Source organism: Bombyx mandarina, chromosome 20 (genome assembly GCF_030267445.1).
Source record: "Bombyx mandarina strain Sakado chromosome 20, ASM3026744v2".
NCBI classification, from domain to species: domain Eukaryota; kingdom Metazoa; phylum Arthropoda; class Insecta; order Lepidoptera; family Bombycidae; genus Bombyx; species Bombyx mandarina.
In genome coordinates, this window is record NC_143226.1 from 5,140,857 (window position 1) to 5,157,394 (window position 16,538).

The 16,538-nt window shown below is 36.6% G+C and overlaps 2 protein-coding genes across 3 annotated transcripts in view; both read left to right on the plus strand.

Moving 5' to 3' along the window:
* LOC114247906 (uncharacterized) overlaps positions 1-15,772 on the plus strand; it is a 294,552-nt gene extending 278,780 nt beyond the window's left edge. Inside the window, exons 1-8 of one of the 2 annotated variants that reach the window (XM_028180987.2) lie at positions 5,416-5,624; positions 6,874-7,015; positions 7,844-7,937; positions 8,873-9,119; positions 10,460-10,591; positions 11,734-11,856; positions 12,354-12,459; positions 13,554-15,772. In XM_028180987.2, coding sequence (XP_028036788.2) covers positions 5,618-5,624; positions 6,874-7,015; positions 7,844-7,937; positions 8,873-9,119; positions 10,460-10,591; positions 11,734-11,856; positions 12,354-12,459; positions 13,554-14,241 — 1,539 coding nt within the window. In that variant the 5' untranslated portion in view covers positions 5,416-5,617 and the 3' untranslated portion in view covers positions 14,242-15,772. Of the gene's footprint in view, positions 1-5,415; positions 5,625-6,873; positions 7,016-7,843; positions 7,938-8,872; positions 9,120-10,459; positions 10,592-11,733; positions 11,857-12,353; positions 12,460-13,553 lie in introns of those variants that run through there. The other variant, XM_089735996.1, reaches the window with a different exon arrangement.
* Positions 831-4,792, plus strand: LOC114247868 (cytochrome c oxidase subunit 5B, mitochondrial). The gene is made up of 4 exons (XM_028180945.2): positions 831-996; positions 1,990-2,163; positions 3,218-3,261; positions 4,486-4,792. The coding sequence occupies exons 1-4, from the start codon at positions 909-911 to the stop codon at positions 4,546-4,548; spliced, it is 369 nt and encodes a 122-aa protein (XP_028036746.1). The 5' UTR covers positions 831-908; the 3' UTR covers positions 4,549-4,792.
* Positions 15,773-16,538: the final 766 nt, after the last annotated feature.

The window sequence follows — 16,538 nt, forward strand, 5'->3', positions numbered from 1 at the left end:
GGTAAATAAACCACCATTATAACATGCTTAAACCTCAAGAATGTAAATTGGCCGTGAAATAATGTCCTTTGTCTTATATTTATAAATTAGATCAAAAACAAATTGTTTTGTTTTATGTCGTATTCAAGGTCAAGTGCATATTAATCAACTCATTTTTTTTTCGTCATATATTATTAAGGAAAAGTCTCAAATTTACTGTTACACTATCTACCTCCTTTTATTTAAAGAGAAAACTGCAAAAAGTCGTTCTTTAAAGGTTATATGCAATTGGGATATATGAGTCGACTATTATCAAAGGCGGCAATCTGACTTTTGGACAATGATTGGTAAATCAGAAAAACGAATTATTGACTTTGTATTCCATTGGCAGTCACAAAACTCTTCGGAACGACATCTTAGATAAATAACAGGTTAACTATTAACCTTTATTTAATGCAGGTTTTGAACCGTATTCTTTGAAGGAGACGATTATATTCAAATAAATCTGTATTGACATATCAATAAAAAATTTTTGTCAAAATGTACAGATTGCCGCCTTTGATAATAGACGACTCATATAATAGAACACATAACGTTTACTTTAAAAGTATTAATGATTACTTTCAAAATCGTGTACGCTTATCGAATGGTTTATATATAGCACAGTGTTTCCTTAGAGAAGCCAAATATGGATAATTCACCAAGAATTAAACGAATTATATGAGCGCATTTAATTTAATTTACTTTACTACCTTCATAACAGCTAATAAAATGCTGGAAAATTTTAATCGGTTAAATTGACAAAGTACCACACCGAAAATCGACTAAGAAAACCTTTTGTCATTTTACTCTCATCTCTAATTTAATTCCGAAAATATTTTACGCCACTTGCTATCGTGAGAAACGGTCTAGTGTGAAAATAGAACACAATGGCTTCCTTATGTAGACAAATTCTTAGAGCAAATGCATTTAGAAGTGTTATTTTACCCACAGCCAGGCGGGGATATGCCGACAAAAGTAAGAAATCACTGTTTTTTGAGTATGAAACCACTGCACCCTTTGACATTTTTAGTTACGTAATGTCAAAAAGGTATCTTGATTCTCACAAACAACCCCAAATGTATGTTAAGCTGCTTAAATGGTATGCTAGAACATTAGACCAACCAAAAGTAAAACGGTATAGAAATATTTGCAAAATATGTGATCTACTATCTGACCATAACCTTTTCGGTTCAGGATCACATTATTGATTTTTAAAGTGAATATCCCGATAATTTACTATTTACAAAAAAGTACATATGAATTTGTAATAAATATTAAGAAATAACGTGTCTCTTATGTGTAAATTTTGGAGCTTATTCCCGTTAGTAAAAATTATTTAATTTTAGGTTATCAATCTCGTTATCTATCAGATTTGATAATAGCCGATGTAGGTAGTGAGTGGAACGTAGGTAGTTTGGTGTCATAAAAAATTGTATATCTCATCACTTGCTATAAGTTCTAGATATCGATTATTCAATACTGGTATTACATTTTTCGTCAATCAATGTCCCCATTACATTCCAAAGGGAATATGCTCATTCGCCCCTCTTGGCAGAAAATCTCAAGGTCAAAATTGTTGATTGTTGTTTTCCACCATGAAACATGATGATTCCACCTTGAAAAATGGTTCTTTATTCATAAAAAAATTAATAAGTTAAAAATTACTTATTAATACAAGAAATGTTGAACCAAGCTAAATTTGCTTATGTAAGAGAAATAAATCTTAAAACAGAATCTGATTTGATCATAGTCAGTGGAGCATGTTTTTTTGAAAATACATGAATAACAGTGAAATAACCTTTTCCTTAATAAAATTTTCCTCATCTCCAAGGTTCAAAGCTTAGTTTATTGGCATTTATAAACAGGAACAATAGGTGAAATTATAGAAACTATAATATATATTAAATAATTATTGCATTAAAAACCATCCAAAATTTTAAATAAGTTGTGTCCCATAATTATTTTCAGTGATGCCTGATCCCTTGGAACATGCCACTGGCTTGGAAAGGAAGGAACTCCTGGCCCTTCAGGCCGGCAATGATGACCCCTTCAACATGAAGGTAGTGAAGAAGTCAGCAGGAACCCGTGAAAACCCAACTCTGGTACCTTCCTGCTTTGATGCTCGTATTGTTGGATGCATTTGTAAGTACTCAATATGTTTCTTAGCTATTAAGACTAGTTAAAAACTACTAATAATAAGCAAAACAAAAAAACTGCAAATAAAAGCTAGTTTTATTTTTTAGTCTTGCATTTATTATAATTTTATTATTTTCGAGCTTTGGCAGTGAAAATAGTGCAATATTTATAACATCAAAAATAATGGATTACATTAATAATACAGACAAGAAGGTTAAAGCATTAAAGCAGTTTCAATTACGTCTACAACAAAAAGTTAAGTAATGTTAAGAATTTGCGTATGAAACATGTGTTTGTGCTGTTTTTTTAGTAATGCTATCAAATCAATGGCATTTGTATATTAAAAGTATTTAATTATCTAATTTTAGCATATTGTAATGTTAAACATTAAAAAAAAATCATAAGTGTAATGATGAATTCTAGGTCATGGATGTTGGTGATGATATGCTAGAGTTATCAAAGCTAAAAAAATTTCATCTGAAATGACAGAATCTAAATCCTACTGCAGTATGTTTAAAAGAATGAAAAATTTTTCATGGTCAGCTTAGGTTTAGAACACTGCCGTTTTTTAATGCATGCATTGTATTCGACATTGATTGCAAAAAATCATATATATCAAATGCAGAGAAGCGTCCACTCACTAAATTCTACAATTTGAAAATGCAATTTGTTATGCTTCACATAGTAATTGCACCTTGTATTGCTGATGTTTATATGCAAACATGACTGGCCATAGACGCGTCTACATGACAATAAAATATCGTTTAAACATTTTTTATTTATTTTCAATATTGAATTGAATTTTACATCACTCAAATAATTTAGTTACACCCAGTATTAAAAATGTACATTATTGTTATAAATCTTAAATTGTTGAACCAAAAGTAATGATAATATTTCTGTTAGTGAGTTTTTGCATCAAGCTTCTATCTACAACCTGTTTCAAAGAGATTATCCATGCTCATTGAAATCTAGTTGACGGCTAAAATGTGCTCCTACTTTTATGAGTGGGTAAAGGTGATTGTACCCACTAATTATAAATATGTTTTCGTTTCCACAGGTGAAGAACACGCTACAGCCATCACCTGGCTTTGGTTACACAAGGTATGATTAAAATTTGAAAAATATATAATTAATATAAAATATATAATTAATAATGTAATTTAAACAGAAAAAGTAGCTTATTAGTATTTTTTGAATATAATTTTGTAACCAAGTGGACCAGATTGTATCTGCAAATTTGGTTTTTTTATTGCTTATATGGGTGAACAATCTCACGGCCTTGTGTAAGGTTGTTACTGGAGCCCATAGACATCTATAACGTAAATGCTACCACCCGCCTTGAGACATGAGTTCTAAGAGCTCAGTTTTTACAGTATAATGGCTGTCCTTTAAAACTCTTACAACCGAAATATATTACTGCTTCACAGTAGAAATAGGCCAGGTGGTGGTGCCTACCTGTGCTGATTCATAAAACGTCTTACCACCGGTAATTACGCAAATTATAATTTTGCAGATTCCATTTTATTACACAATGTTTTTCCTTCATTGTGGAAGTTAATCTTGAACATTTGTTTAGTACGTATTTCATTAGGAAAATGGTTTCTTGGTTGCCGCATTCCGACATTGTTGTATCTCTTGATACAAATGCACCAGAGGTCTTATCCTCTACACCACAATGACTTTGTAGTCTGAATTAGAGATCCAAAGACATGTACCTCTGAAGTGATATATCGACCAATGTTTGATGTCCAGTGCTTTGAATCATTGCCTGAAATGGTCTCCGTTTTACCAAACTCTCTTCCATCAAATCAGTGTTCATCCACATGGTCTATTATTGATGTCCATAGGCGATGATTACCACTCACCATGAGGAGGGTTTCATGCACAGCTGCCTATGAAGGACAATAAAAAAGCTGATAAAAGATTATATCAAATCACGGAAGTAGTTCGGTGTATTCGTATTGAGCAATGTGACTCTGCCACTGTTCAAATCCCGCCAACAGATACCATTTAAAAAAAAATGGAAATACAATTTTAAAACGCGTGCGGGAACAAGTTGCTTAGATGGGTGGACGAGCTCACAGCCCACTTGGTGTTAAGTGGTTACTGGAGCCCATAACATCTACAACGTAAATGGCTACCCCACCCTTCAAACCGACACGCATTACTGCTTAACGGCAGAAATAGGCGGGGTTGTGGTACCTACCCGTGCGGACTCACAAGAGGTCCTAACACCTGTGAAATTCTGATTTTAAACGACGGAAGATTAACTTCGTTTAATTAAAAGAAATATATTGGCAAGATAAATTTTATTTTTCCTTACAGGACCAACCGCGCCGTTGCGAGTGTGGACATTGGTACAAATTGATTGAGAAGCCACTCCTTTAAACAACAATTCTTTTAGTTTATTATCAAGTAGTGTTACAGCCGAAACAAAACGCATCGTGGTTATCACGGCTCAAAGCTTGTCTATTGTTCGCAGTAATACCACAAGTAAATCGAGATGCGTTAGTATTCAACTTAAAGAATCAATACATTAAAAGATAAGCAAATTTGAATCAGTGTTTTATTGATCGCCTGTGGGATACGTTGTATATTGTTATTATTTGTAGTTAATAAAGTTATAACTTAAGTTGTTTTCTTATTTTATTTCTAAGTGACTAAAGAGTATACTAGAGATATACGTCATGTATTTGTGATTTCGCTGAAATATTTGAAATTGTTGAGGAGGTAAATAGTTCAGCTGCAAATTGCAACTCTTCAAATCCTAACGCAAATGTCTCAATTATAATAATTATGTATTATCTATGGTAAAAGTTAAAAGTGATTTAACGAAGAACTTTTTGGCGGGAGCGCGAGGAGTGAAGTTGTGTGATTTGTTTTATTTTGTCTATTTAGTGTTTCTTCAGGTTTAAATGGTGGTTAACGGTGGTTTATTGAATGTTTAATATCTGTGAAAGTGCACAAATGTGGGAAAATGAAACAAAGCCGCTGGACGCAACTTCTTGGGATCCTCCAAAAAGTCCACTGAAAAAATCTTAGTAAATGACCACCATTTTACTAAAATTATATTTCATTCCATATCATCTCATTTCATTTAATTTCATCCCAGTTGATTAACATCTCAAGTTAATCAATTTAATTTCACTCCGTATTATCATTTTTCATAAAAATAAGAATATAAATTAAAATAAGACATGACTCAAAGGTCGTGTATAATCTATGCTCAAAGGTCTTAGTTACCAGGTCATAAAATCACTTAAAAAAAAGTAATCTGTGAACTGTGTAATGTCAAAATCTGGAAACAAAAATCAAAACACATAACAATACATAAATACATTTTTTTTAAATGTTTCTATTGATGATTCTATGATTAATTTAATATTTTAAAACAAAAACATGCCCTTTGCACTGTGAAGTGTGAAAGTTTCCAGTCATATTCGAGAACCTGTTAATCATGCACCGTAAGTAAATTATTGTCTTTCGGATGGTTCCCAAAAATTGTAATCGTAATAAAAAAATCGATTCTTTGTGATTTTAGTATTATATTTTACAATTTTTATTAATACTAACTTCTCCACTTTGAAGATATTTACAAAATAAAATTTAATTAATTTTTAAATGACAATTAATTACTGTTAATTCAAAACTAAAACACTTAATATGATGTGCTTATGAAGACCAAACCTGAACCATAAATTTGTATTGTACTCGTACATTTGTGTGATAGTGATCTCATAGTCACAAATATTTAATTTCTTTTTATTTATCCAGCATCACCAAAAACCATTTAACTTTAGAAGTTAAAATGTTAATGGCATTTTATTTTACATTATTAATTTTGTTCATCTAGATAAACCTTCCTTATGATTAAAGATAAACTGGTTGAGAAAAGATACAATATATTTTTATTGCATTGTGGGAAATAAAGGAATATTTCAATATTTACAATAGTTTCCCTCCATTGGAAGTCTTCATTCTAACCTTTAAAGTTCCTTTAATACACACATTATAACTTATTTCAACCGCAATTGAACATTACACACTCCTGTCAGTGATGGGTTTTAGAACAAAGAAGATCCATGTTTACTTATTAAAAAATAATGTAGTCGATTAATTCTTGATAAAGATAATAATGGAATATTTTAATTTATAACTAAGTACAAAAAAATGTGAAAACTAGAGCAGCCATTGAAAAAGCACAATATTTATTTTAAATATAATATATTTCGATCAAATAATTTGATAAAAATATAAAATCCCTTTTGGAATTAATGTAAGATGATTTAGGTATAATATATCTTGCATGAACATTAATTAATAATGAATAATAATAATAATTTTCTTTATGTATAAATAATCTATTGTCTGTGAGCTAGTGAACTCTTAAATGCTGGACCTATTTTCATGTTTTTTGGGATTTGTTCACTTGAAGCTCAGAATGGTTTAGAATACCCACTCGGTGCATTAAAAAGAATTTGTAATAAAAGTTTGAAACTTTTAGATCTCTGTTGGATCTGCTAATAAATTTCTTCTTCTTCTTCTTCTTTGTCGTTTCCACATTATTGAGGGTCGTGACCACCTTGGTCCAGTTTTTGCACAGCTTCCTCCAATGTTGCCTGCATTCGGCCTGCTTAATGGCATTAACCATTAAACAGGCCGAATGCAAATAAATTTATATAACATTTAAAAATCTGCTATTCCCTTTACTAGGTTTTCAAAGACCAGCGTATATAGCTGATGGATTCGAGGACGATTGTGATGACCTCGTTCACAGATGTACCCAAGTTCAAACTCTTAGCTATGAGAAATTCTGCAACATATGGAAAGAAATGGATTTTGTGACTATATTTCAGTAAGTATGTGGAGTTAAAAGCAAGTGAATTAAAAATAGCTGTTTATTTCTTCACCAATATCATTGATCACATACATCCAACCGGCGCCCAGCAAAGGTAGCCTGGATATCACAGTGAAAACTGATAGCATCTCTTCCCGGCATGCCTATACTTGAAGCACTTAGGACAGATGAACGTAAAGGCACGTAGAGGGTTTTATCATGGGTGATGAGAGATCAGTTATCAAAGTAGATATAACTTACAGAAATTAAGATGCTGACTTACTGGTAGTAGGACCTTTTGTGAGTCCGCATGGGTAGATATCACCACCCTGCCTATTTCTGCCATGAAGCAGTAATGCGTTTCAGTTTGAATGGCGGGGCAACCGTTGTAACTATACACTATACTGAAAACTTAAAACTTATATTTCAATGTGGGTGGCGCTGTAGATGTCTATGGGCTCCAGTAACCACTAAACACCAGGCGGGCTGTGAGCTCGTCCACCCATCAAAGCAATAAAAAAAAACTTAGAAGAAAGCTGGAGGTTTGAGGAACATGCTATAGATGCTGACGCTAAGATCACATTTTTTTTCTTATAATGGTAAATAATCTCAAGTCATGTGATGTCAAGTGTACCAGTACTCATAGACAATGTAGAACTCGCCACTCACTTCTTATAAGTTTTAAATCTCAATAGTACCGCCAACTTTGAAACAGGAGTGCTTGAATGGATTTTGCAACTAAATCGACTAACTCAAGTCTTCTGACCAGCGGAGGGCTAGAAAATAACGAAAATATATAAAGTTACTCATAAAATGAAGATTAATTTAATTAATTAATGTTAACAGCGGTAGAAATGCTACATCAGAGCTCGCTGAGCTTTCCGAGGAAGTGATACTCATAGCCAAGAAGTACATGGTCTCGACTACTAGCAACTTTGAGGTGCGTGAATTGAAGTCATCATAAACTTTAATAAAATTTCATTTCTGTTTGACTAAACCAAAGAGGAAAGAAAAATTAATTACGCTGTTTAAAAAAGTCTATTGAATGAAATAGTAAAAAATAGTAAAAACATAATTATGTTAAAACATCTTATGCATTAACTATATCTATATCAATATACACATAATATTATATGCTGAGGCTTAGGATAAATTAAAAAAAAATCGTGTGGCATTCGGGCACTGCCATGGTAAAGCTATTGCACAGCATTTTTTATCAACTTATGCAATTATAAATATACAATAATAATTTAAGATTAAAACAATAATAAAATAAGACCACGCTATATTTATAAACATTAACAAAAGCAAAACATTAACTGTCCCCTTCACACTCATAAGCTAGACCGCGCGAGAGAGAGATGGGCGGACTTTTCATGATGCGCATGCACGTTTGAATATGTTGAACGCGAGCTACATGGTAGGCGGAGTGGGGGCGTGTTAGGTTTTATTTTCGTTACGGAATTTCTTGATTCGGTCACCGCGCTCAAAGCTCGCGATAAAAGCTATGCAATAGCTTAAAAACCTTTACCGAGATACTAATTGCAATTCAATAATGTTATTACAACGTTTAATATACATTTCTGTACCACAATTCATTTTTCCTCGTTTACTTGATCTACTTGATGTCTGTCTGTTGCTTTGTTCCAAAAAGTACTGCCCTCGTGTCGTCTACACAACGCGTTTGTACACGTTTCGACTAGGCTTACAATTTTCCAGAACATTCTCGATAGTTCTAGTTTATAACGTTTTTTTTAAGTCGATATTCGTTTTAGCTATTTGACGACAGATGGCGTTATTTGTACCGCCTCAACGATTCTAAAACATACAAATATGAAGCTGCCACGAGATTAAACTAGCAATTTTGTTCGATAGGAATCCGTGGCCGGTCTGTTCCTGGTGTATGCGTTGCTGAACCTCCAGCCATTGCGTGGCTTCGCCGCGCTCAGGCTGATACCAGAGGACGTGCCCTCGATACAGCGGATCGAGAGGATCGCCAGACAGAACAGGAGATACGACGTGCTGTACATCTTGAGCAATGTGCTAATCAAGGGTCCGTGCCAGTGCCACGTGGCGCAGCGGGAGAGGGGCATGGAACGTTCCATAAAGAAGTATTTCGATAGTAAGTCTAGTTTACTGGTGGTAGGACCTCTGCTGTGGTGAGTCCGCGCGGGTAGGTACCACCGCCCTGTCTACTTCTGCCGTGAAGCAGTAATTCGTTTCGGTTTGAAGGGTGGGGCAACCGTTGTAACTATACTTGAGGCCTTAGAACTTATATCTCAAGGTGGGTGGCGGCATTTACGTCGTAGATGTCTATGGGCTCCAGTAACCACCTAACACTAGGTGGGCTGTGAGCTCGTCCACCAATTTGAGCAATAAAAAAATTTGTGACGATACACTGCTTTTTTTTTTTGAAGTCGTCGTGGCCTAAAGTGTAAGACCTCCGGTGCACTCGTATCTAGCGATGCATCATGCTTCATGCTGGGTGTCAGGAGACCGCTTCCGAAAAAGAACATTTTGTACCTACAAAGTTGTAAATTTTGGGGAGCACGGTATCAGCGTCGCGCCTGCGCGTTCGTTGACCCGAGCATCAGCTGTTTTTGATTTTGTGTTTCATTGCTGGGTTTTTTTTTTTAAATAAAGTAATGTAATGTATTTTTTACGAAACTATCGTATTTAATTTAGCTGTACTAACATGATGGAGCGTAAATAATGCTAAAAAAACTTTTTAAAAATATGATTTTTTTTTAAATCAATATCGATATTTTTCCATCCCATCATCAAAAGTCATTAGTGCTATCGTGTGTCTTCGTTTTCGGAAGCGGTCTCCTAACACCCAGTATACAGTATTTGATGTTAAGGAGCTTCTAACCCACTGAGTTTCTCGCCGGATCTTCTCAGTGGGTCGCGTTTCCGATCCGGTGGTAGATTCTGTGATGCACTGCTCTTGCTAGGGCCAGTGTAGGCAATACTCTCAGGTTAAGCCCGTGAGTTAGATTCATTATTTAAATATATTTATTTCAATTTAGATTTTGAAACAAACGATTTGTGTTATAAAATTATTTTTTTAAAGAGTAATCAAAGATTTTTTGCATGTATAATCCCTTAATTACAGAAATTCATGGCGTTCATAGAAATACAACTATGCTAACACCAATTAACCTTCAGAGCGCGGCTTAGAGCTAGCAACGTCCTCAGGTTAACAGCAAAGGTAGAAAAAAAGGAGCTTTCTGACTCTGTGGTCATTACAAGCTGAATGCTGTGACCTTGAATTCTGAGGTCAATTACTCAATTGGATATCGGCTTTACCATCCCGTGTATTTCCACCTGTCAAAGTGCCAGCATGGCGTTACCAGGGTGCGCGGGCTCGCGATGTGACCGCTACTTCTTCATATCCTCAGATGCATCATCGAAGCCTATTAATCATTGAAGGTCCTCCAATCCCTAAAATGACACCCGCAGGCTACACTCCAGCTGATGACAGAGGCGAGAGGCCGCGTGGAGTCTTCTTCGGGCAAACCGAGGAAAGTGACCTACTAAAGGAACTCGGCAGGCTTGGAACTTTATATAAAGACGCAAAGAAAGCTCTAGCAGGTTTGTAAAGGCTTAAATTAAATTAATAATATTAATGACTTAATTTTTTAAATAAATGAATCCGGGTAATTCACATCAAGTCACTTGGCCCCAAAATAGGATTCCCTGTGCTATGGGAACCGTTTTAATATTGTTACGCGCTGGGGTTCGGGATAAATAAAAATTCTACCCAAGTATAAATTAAAACTGTATTCAACACTTAGAACATTTAACGAACACTTTAAAATTCTCAATTCGCTTGTTCCGCTTCGCTTCAAGTGATCCGTTCGCTGTTTGGCTTCGAGTACTTCCGATTACTAACTGACTGCGTGCCGTCTCTGCAACGCTTTTATAGTCGATACGACATCCCTAGATTTATCGAGAACATTCTCGGCAAGTCGAGTAGCTTCGATGTGTGTTTTCGCTATCTGACAATAGATGGCGTTGTACTCCTCGAGCTTTCTCGACGTTACTAGTTCTTTTGATATTCGTTTCGGCTATTCGGCGATAGATGGCGTTACTCTTACCGGCATACCAATGTATACATATATAGATATTAATGTTAATAATAGATTAAGTTAGATTAGTTTTCATTATCATATCGAGGGGTGAAGGCTTTAGGGAAAGGTTTTAGTTGGGGTTTGGTTTCCCTCCCTGTACATAGACCATAGTTATCTTACGCGCTGTATTTACAAATCGATGCCTCCAATGAACACTATAACTCCAAATTCGTAAGTTTACAGGAAAGTGTTTAAACGAAAAAAGCTGAAAAAATATTTATTATTGCAGATATATTTACGGCTTTTTCTTGTGTAACTAGCTGATTTACTCTTGCTTCGAACCCCATCAATAATGAATTTATACTAATATTATAAAGAGGAAAGATTTGTTTGTTTGTTTCGAATAGGCTCCGAAACTATTGGACCGATTTGAAAAATTCTTTTTCCATTAGAAACCGACATTGTCCCTGATGAACATAGGCAACTTTTTTTTTTTTTTTGTTTCATGTCTGTTTTAATGTTTCCGAAGCGAAGCGAGGGCGGGTCGCTAGTTTGTAATACTTTTAAAATAGTGAAGCGATTTGCGTGAAAAACGAAAATTTCTAAATTTCGCGTTAGAGTTGTGTTCATTGGAGGCATCGAAATATATATATTACCGTCCAGGCCCGAATGCCATCGAGAAGAGCTTGAATTACGTAAACGACGACCTGATGAGGCAAATGGACGCGTCGCTGAAGAAACTGGTCTACGGAATTTACGACAACGACAGCTCCAGCGATTCTGAGGGTGTGTACTTCTACTATTAATACGCTTTCATTAGCTTCAGACGTATGTATGTTAGTATGTAACGGAATCTTTGAACATGATCTTGACCCCCCCTCAAAACGACGGATTAACCCGAAATTTGGTATACTTATTAAGGACCGATGACAATTGAATATTAAAAAAATATATGAAAAAATTGAAATTCAACTAAAAAATTAAAAATAGTATAAATAAATATTTAAATTAGTTTCATTGTTTGGTCTATGTTTTCTAAAAAAAATAAAGAAATTGAATTAACAATTTTTTAATTTTAATCAATAAAATTAGAGGACATTCGGTCTCACGTTTTAATTGTAACACTAGAATCTAATGTTAGATTACTAATAGATTAATGAAATAAAACAATTCACGTAACCACAGTGTTGCCAATATAAATAAAATGAATATTATCTGTCTTGTTATATACATATATGTTGTAATAGAATGTTCTGTATACTCATATATGATGATGATGACAGGCTCCGAGGAGTCTCCGGCTCTAGAAGAGCACCCGCAGTCGATCAAAGAACGCGCCATGAAGTCGGCCGTGAAAGGCGTCCGGCACCTCACCGGAATAGCTGACAGGTATTCGTTTTTAATTTACAACACGCCATCCATTGCGGGCTACATTATTCAACTGAAAATTTATTGCCATAAAACGTTAATTCTATAATGTTGTAACTATACTTGAGACCTTAGAACTTATATCTCGAGATGGGTGGCGCATTTACGTTGTAGCGGTCTATGGGCTCCAGTAACCATTTAACACCAGGTGGGCTGTGAGCTCTTCCACCCATCTAAGCAATTATGATTATCTAAGCATTAACGCTGTATTCAACACCTAGAACACTTAAAGCACTCAACAAACACTTTAAAACTCTCAATTCGCTTGTTTCGCTTCGCTTCAGGTGATCCGTTCGCTGTTTCGCTTCGAGTAGTTCCGATTACTGACTGACTGCACGCCATCCGTACAGCGCTTTTATAGCCGATACCTCATCCCTAAAATCATCGAGAATATTCCACAAATCTCTAGTATTGTTTCCGCTATCTGACAATAGATGGCGTTGTGCTTCTCGAGCGTTCTAGGTGCTACTAGATTCTTCAATATTCGTTCGACTATTCGACGATAGAAGGCGTTACTCTTACCGGCGTAACAGTATCCATATCTATACTAATATATAAACCTACAGTGGTTTTTACGGATGTTCCGTTATAACTACTGAACCGTGCATCCGATTGACTTGAAACTTGGTATACATGTACATATACATGTATTTATTGGATAGGCTAATATTTATATGAGCGTTGGACTCCCTAATAATAATGACAATAAACAATAATGTTAATTTTAAATGCGCAGCAAAGCGGGCGGGTACGGCTAGTTATATTATAAATTTTTATTTTATTTATTGCTTTGGTGGGTGGACGAGCTCATAGCCCACTTGGTGTTAAGTGGTTACTGGAACCCATAGATATCTACAACGTAAATGCGCCACCCACCATGAGATATAAGTTCTAAGGTCTCAAGTATAGTTACAACGGCTGCCCCACCCTTCAAACCGAAACGCATTACTACTTCACGGCAGAAATAGACGGGGTGGTGGTACCTACCCGTGCGGACTCACAAGACGTCCTGCCACCAGTGTGAAGTGTTTATAAATCGAAAATGTCGATTACAGGTCATCGGCAGCGAAAAGTACAACACTGTCACAATCGAGTTCCCACATGAATTCGACAAAGAGAACGATGGCCAGACAGATCGCCGCCATGCTGAGGGTGAACAGGAAGGCGAATGAATCAGGGAGTGACGCAGCCCAGGGGTCTCAGTCATCGTTACCGGAACTCGAGGACGGAGCCCCCGGTCCCAGCGCGCAGAGCCAAGATAACAACAGAAAATCAAAACCGGCCCCATCCAAGAAGCAGCCCATAAACAATGAAAGACGAGCCCAATATAAAGTCGCTAAAAACGCCATGAAACGTAAGGAACAGATAAAGGTGGAGCTTAAAAACAAAAAAACGAAAAGTAAATCGTACAGTGACAGCAGCGGAGAGACCACCGATGAAGACATCTCTGACTTCGATGATGATGAAGAAGGAAATGACATTGTAGAACTACAGGCTGACTCCGTGCCGATAGTCATAGATAAGGGGGCACCGGAAATAGAAATCGAATTGATAGGCTTCGAACAAAAAGAAGATGGGGTCTACGAACCGGTCAGACCGGAGGAGATTAAGTCTGAGATGAAATCAAAAGTGCGCGATAAGAGAGAATTGAAGAAAACTAGGATCAAAGGAATGTTTCAACGGTTGGGGATGCCTGCCATAGCTAACTTTAAGAACTCAACCGAGACAGAAGAAAAAAAGTAATGTCTTGAAAATTTTTTTTCCTGCCCAAACCTGTGTCAGTTGTGTGGGGTTTTTAATCTGTTCTAGCTGAAATAGGCATGAGCGTGTATTTGTTGTGTGGCTACAGCTGTATTCTACACATCTAATATAAATTTTTTTTCCTAATTTATATCCGACAGTAGAATAATAAAGTACAAATTCACAAATTTTCTAAGTTTAGATTTAATTTAGAATAATTGAAGGCATGAGTGAATGAAGGGGATAGGATACAATTTACATTCCCAATCTTGCGGAACGAATGGCAAACAGTCGATGTCGCCCAAAACACGCCATTACGGATCCTCCCGATCCATTAACGGTGCTTTTAGGTACCACAAGCACCGGTCTTCGCCCTCACCGAACCCGTCGCTTGTGACGAAGGGCTCGACGAGTAAATTAACCCACAGACACAGCCCACTGAGTTTCTCGCCGGATCTTCTCATTGGGTCGCGTTTCTGATCCAGTGGTAGATTCTGCGAAACACTGCTCTTGCTAGGGTCAGTGTTGGCAATTTCGCCAGGTTTGAGCCCCATGAGCTCACCTACTCGTCGGGTAACGCTGATATAGCTTCTCAAGGCTATCAGCATAGGTAGGAAAAAAAAGAAAAGATACAATTTGTTAATTTTGAGAAAACGGGCAATATTTTACTTGTACTTTTTATTCCTACATAAATCCTTCGCCACATGCAATTTCTCAAAATAGTCTTTAAACCCGGAGTTCTAAGGTTTAATATGGCTTATAGACACATAAAACCTTCATTCAATGTAAAAATCATAAAAATGGTACGTAACCCCTTCATCCACTCATGTCTTTAATTAGAAACCAAATATCGCGTGTTATTTAAGAACAGCTGAGGCGATTGAGTTGATATTCATCATCGATAACTCACAAAGTATTTTAAGCCTTCGTCAAACAGAACGCGTACTTAACGTCGCGCTCTTCAAATTGACTAGATGAGTCCAACGCTCCTTGACGCAACGCATTCGCCAAATCATAGTGCCCTCGATAGCAGTGTGAAAATTTAAAAGTATTAAGAAATCGAGTGATTCAGATGTGGCATTGTATAAGCACGGGTATTTTCTAACTATTTATATCATTTTTTCGGGAATTATCTAGTATTTTAATACACATTCGCTCGGACGCTAAAATAAAATTTGTAAAAAATTACAACGCCTGACGTCAAAGCGTGCTAACGCCGCCACAGAGCGCTGCGTACTTATAGCGCTGGGGCACTGTTTGACGGTATGTTACCATAGTAGCACAACACATCTCGGCGTCATAGCGCGGCGTCAGTTTAGCGCTCTGACTCGCGCTAATTACGCGTTCTGTTTGACGAAGGCTTTACAAATTAGTAGAAATTTGAACAGGACGTTTGTCGGGTCGGCTTCGAGAAAAAATACTTGATAGCTTCCAAATTTGCATTTTATCTGTGATATTGTTTAACTTCTCATTTCTTTTATATCCTAAATCTACAATACCTATAACGTTTATGTAAATAAAGTGTATTAACAGATTCGTTTTTTTTTATCTGCATCACAACAACCAGACTGAGGAGGTCGGGGCATTTGTAACTTACCCCCTTCTTATCCGGCCCCGCGATGGCCCGCAACGACATACTGTACGGAGTCAACGGTGGGGACTGAGAGGGGACCGCCTTACTAGTTGGGGGGCGCGTTGTGAGTCCTCACGGGTAGATACCTATTTCTACCGCGTAACAGTACTGGCCGGTTTGAAGGGTGAGGCAGCCGTTGTACTATAGAATTGAGATTTAGGACTCATCTCTTAAGGCCTATGGAGACATTTACGTCATCAATTGCCATGGGCTTCATTAATCACTTAGAAATTCACACAAACATGAAACATATGTATAGTATAGTAGGTCTCCTGTTGTAGTGGGTCCCGCATTGTAGTAGGTCCCGCGTTGTAGTGGGTCTCGCGTTGTAGTAGGTCTCGCGTTATAGTGGGTCCCGCGTTGTAGTAGGTCTCACGTTATAGTGGGTCCCGCCTTGTAGTGGGTCTCGCGTTATAGTGGACCCCGCGTTGTAGTGGCTCTCGCGTTATAGTGGATCCCGCGTTGTACTGGGTCTCGCGTTATAGTGAGTCCTGCGTTTTAGTGTGTCTCGCGTTGTAGTAGGTCCCGTCGTAAAGGTATGGAAGCATGTATAATAGTGTAATCTTAACGTTTCAATATTTATTCTTTTCAATTTCCTCCAAATAGGATCAAGTCTTACTATCTAGATGTGGCAGTGGATTTTTTTAGTTGCCCATCTCATCTCATT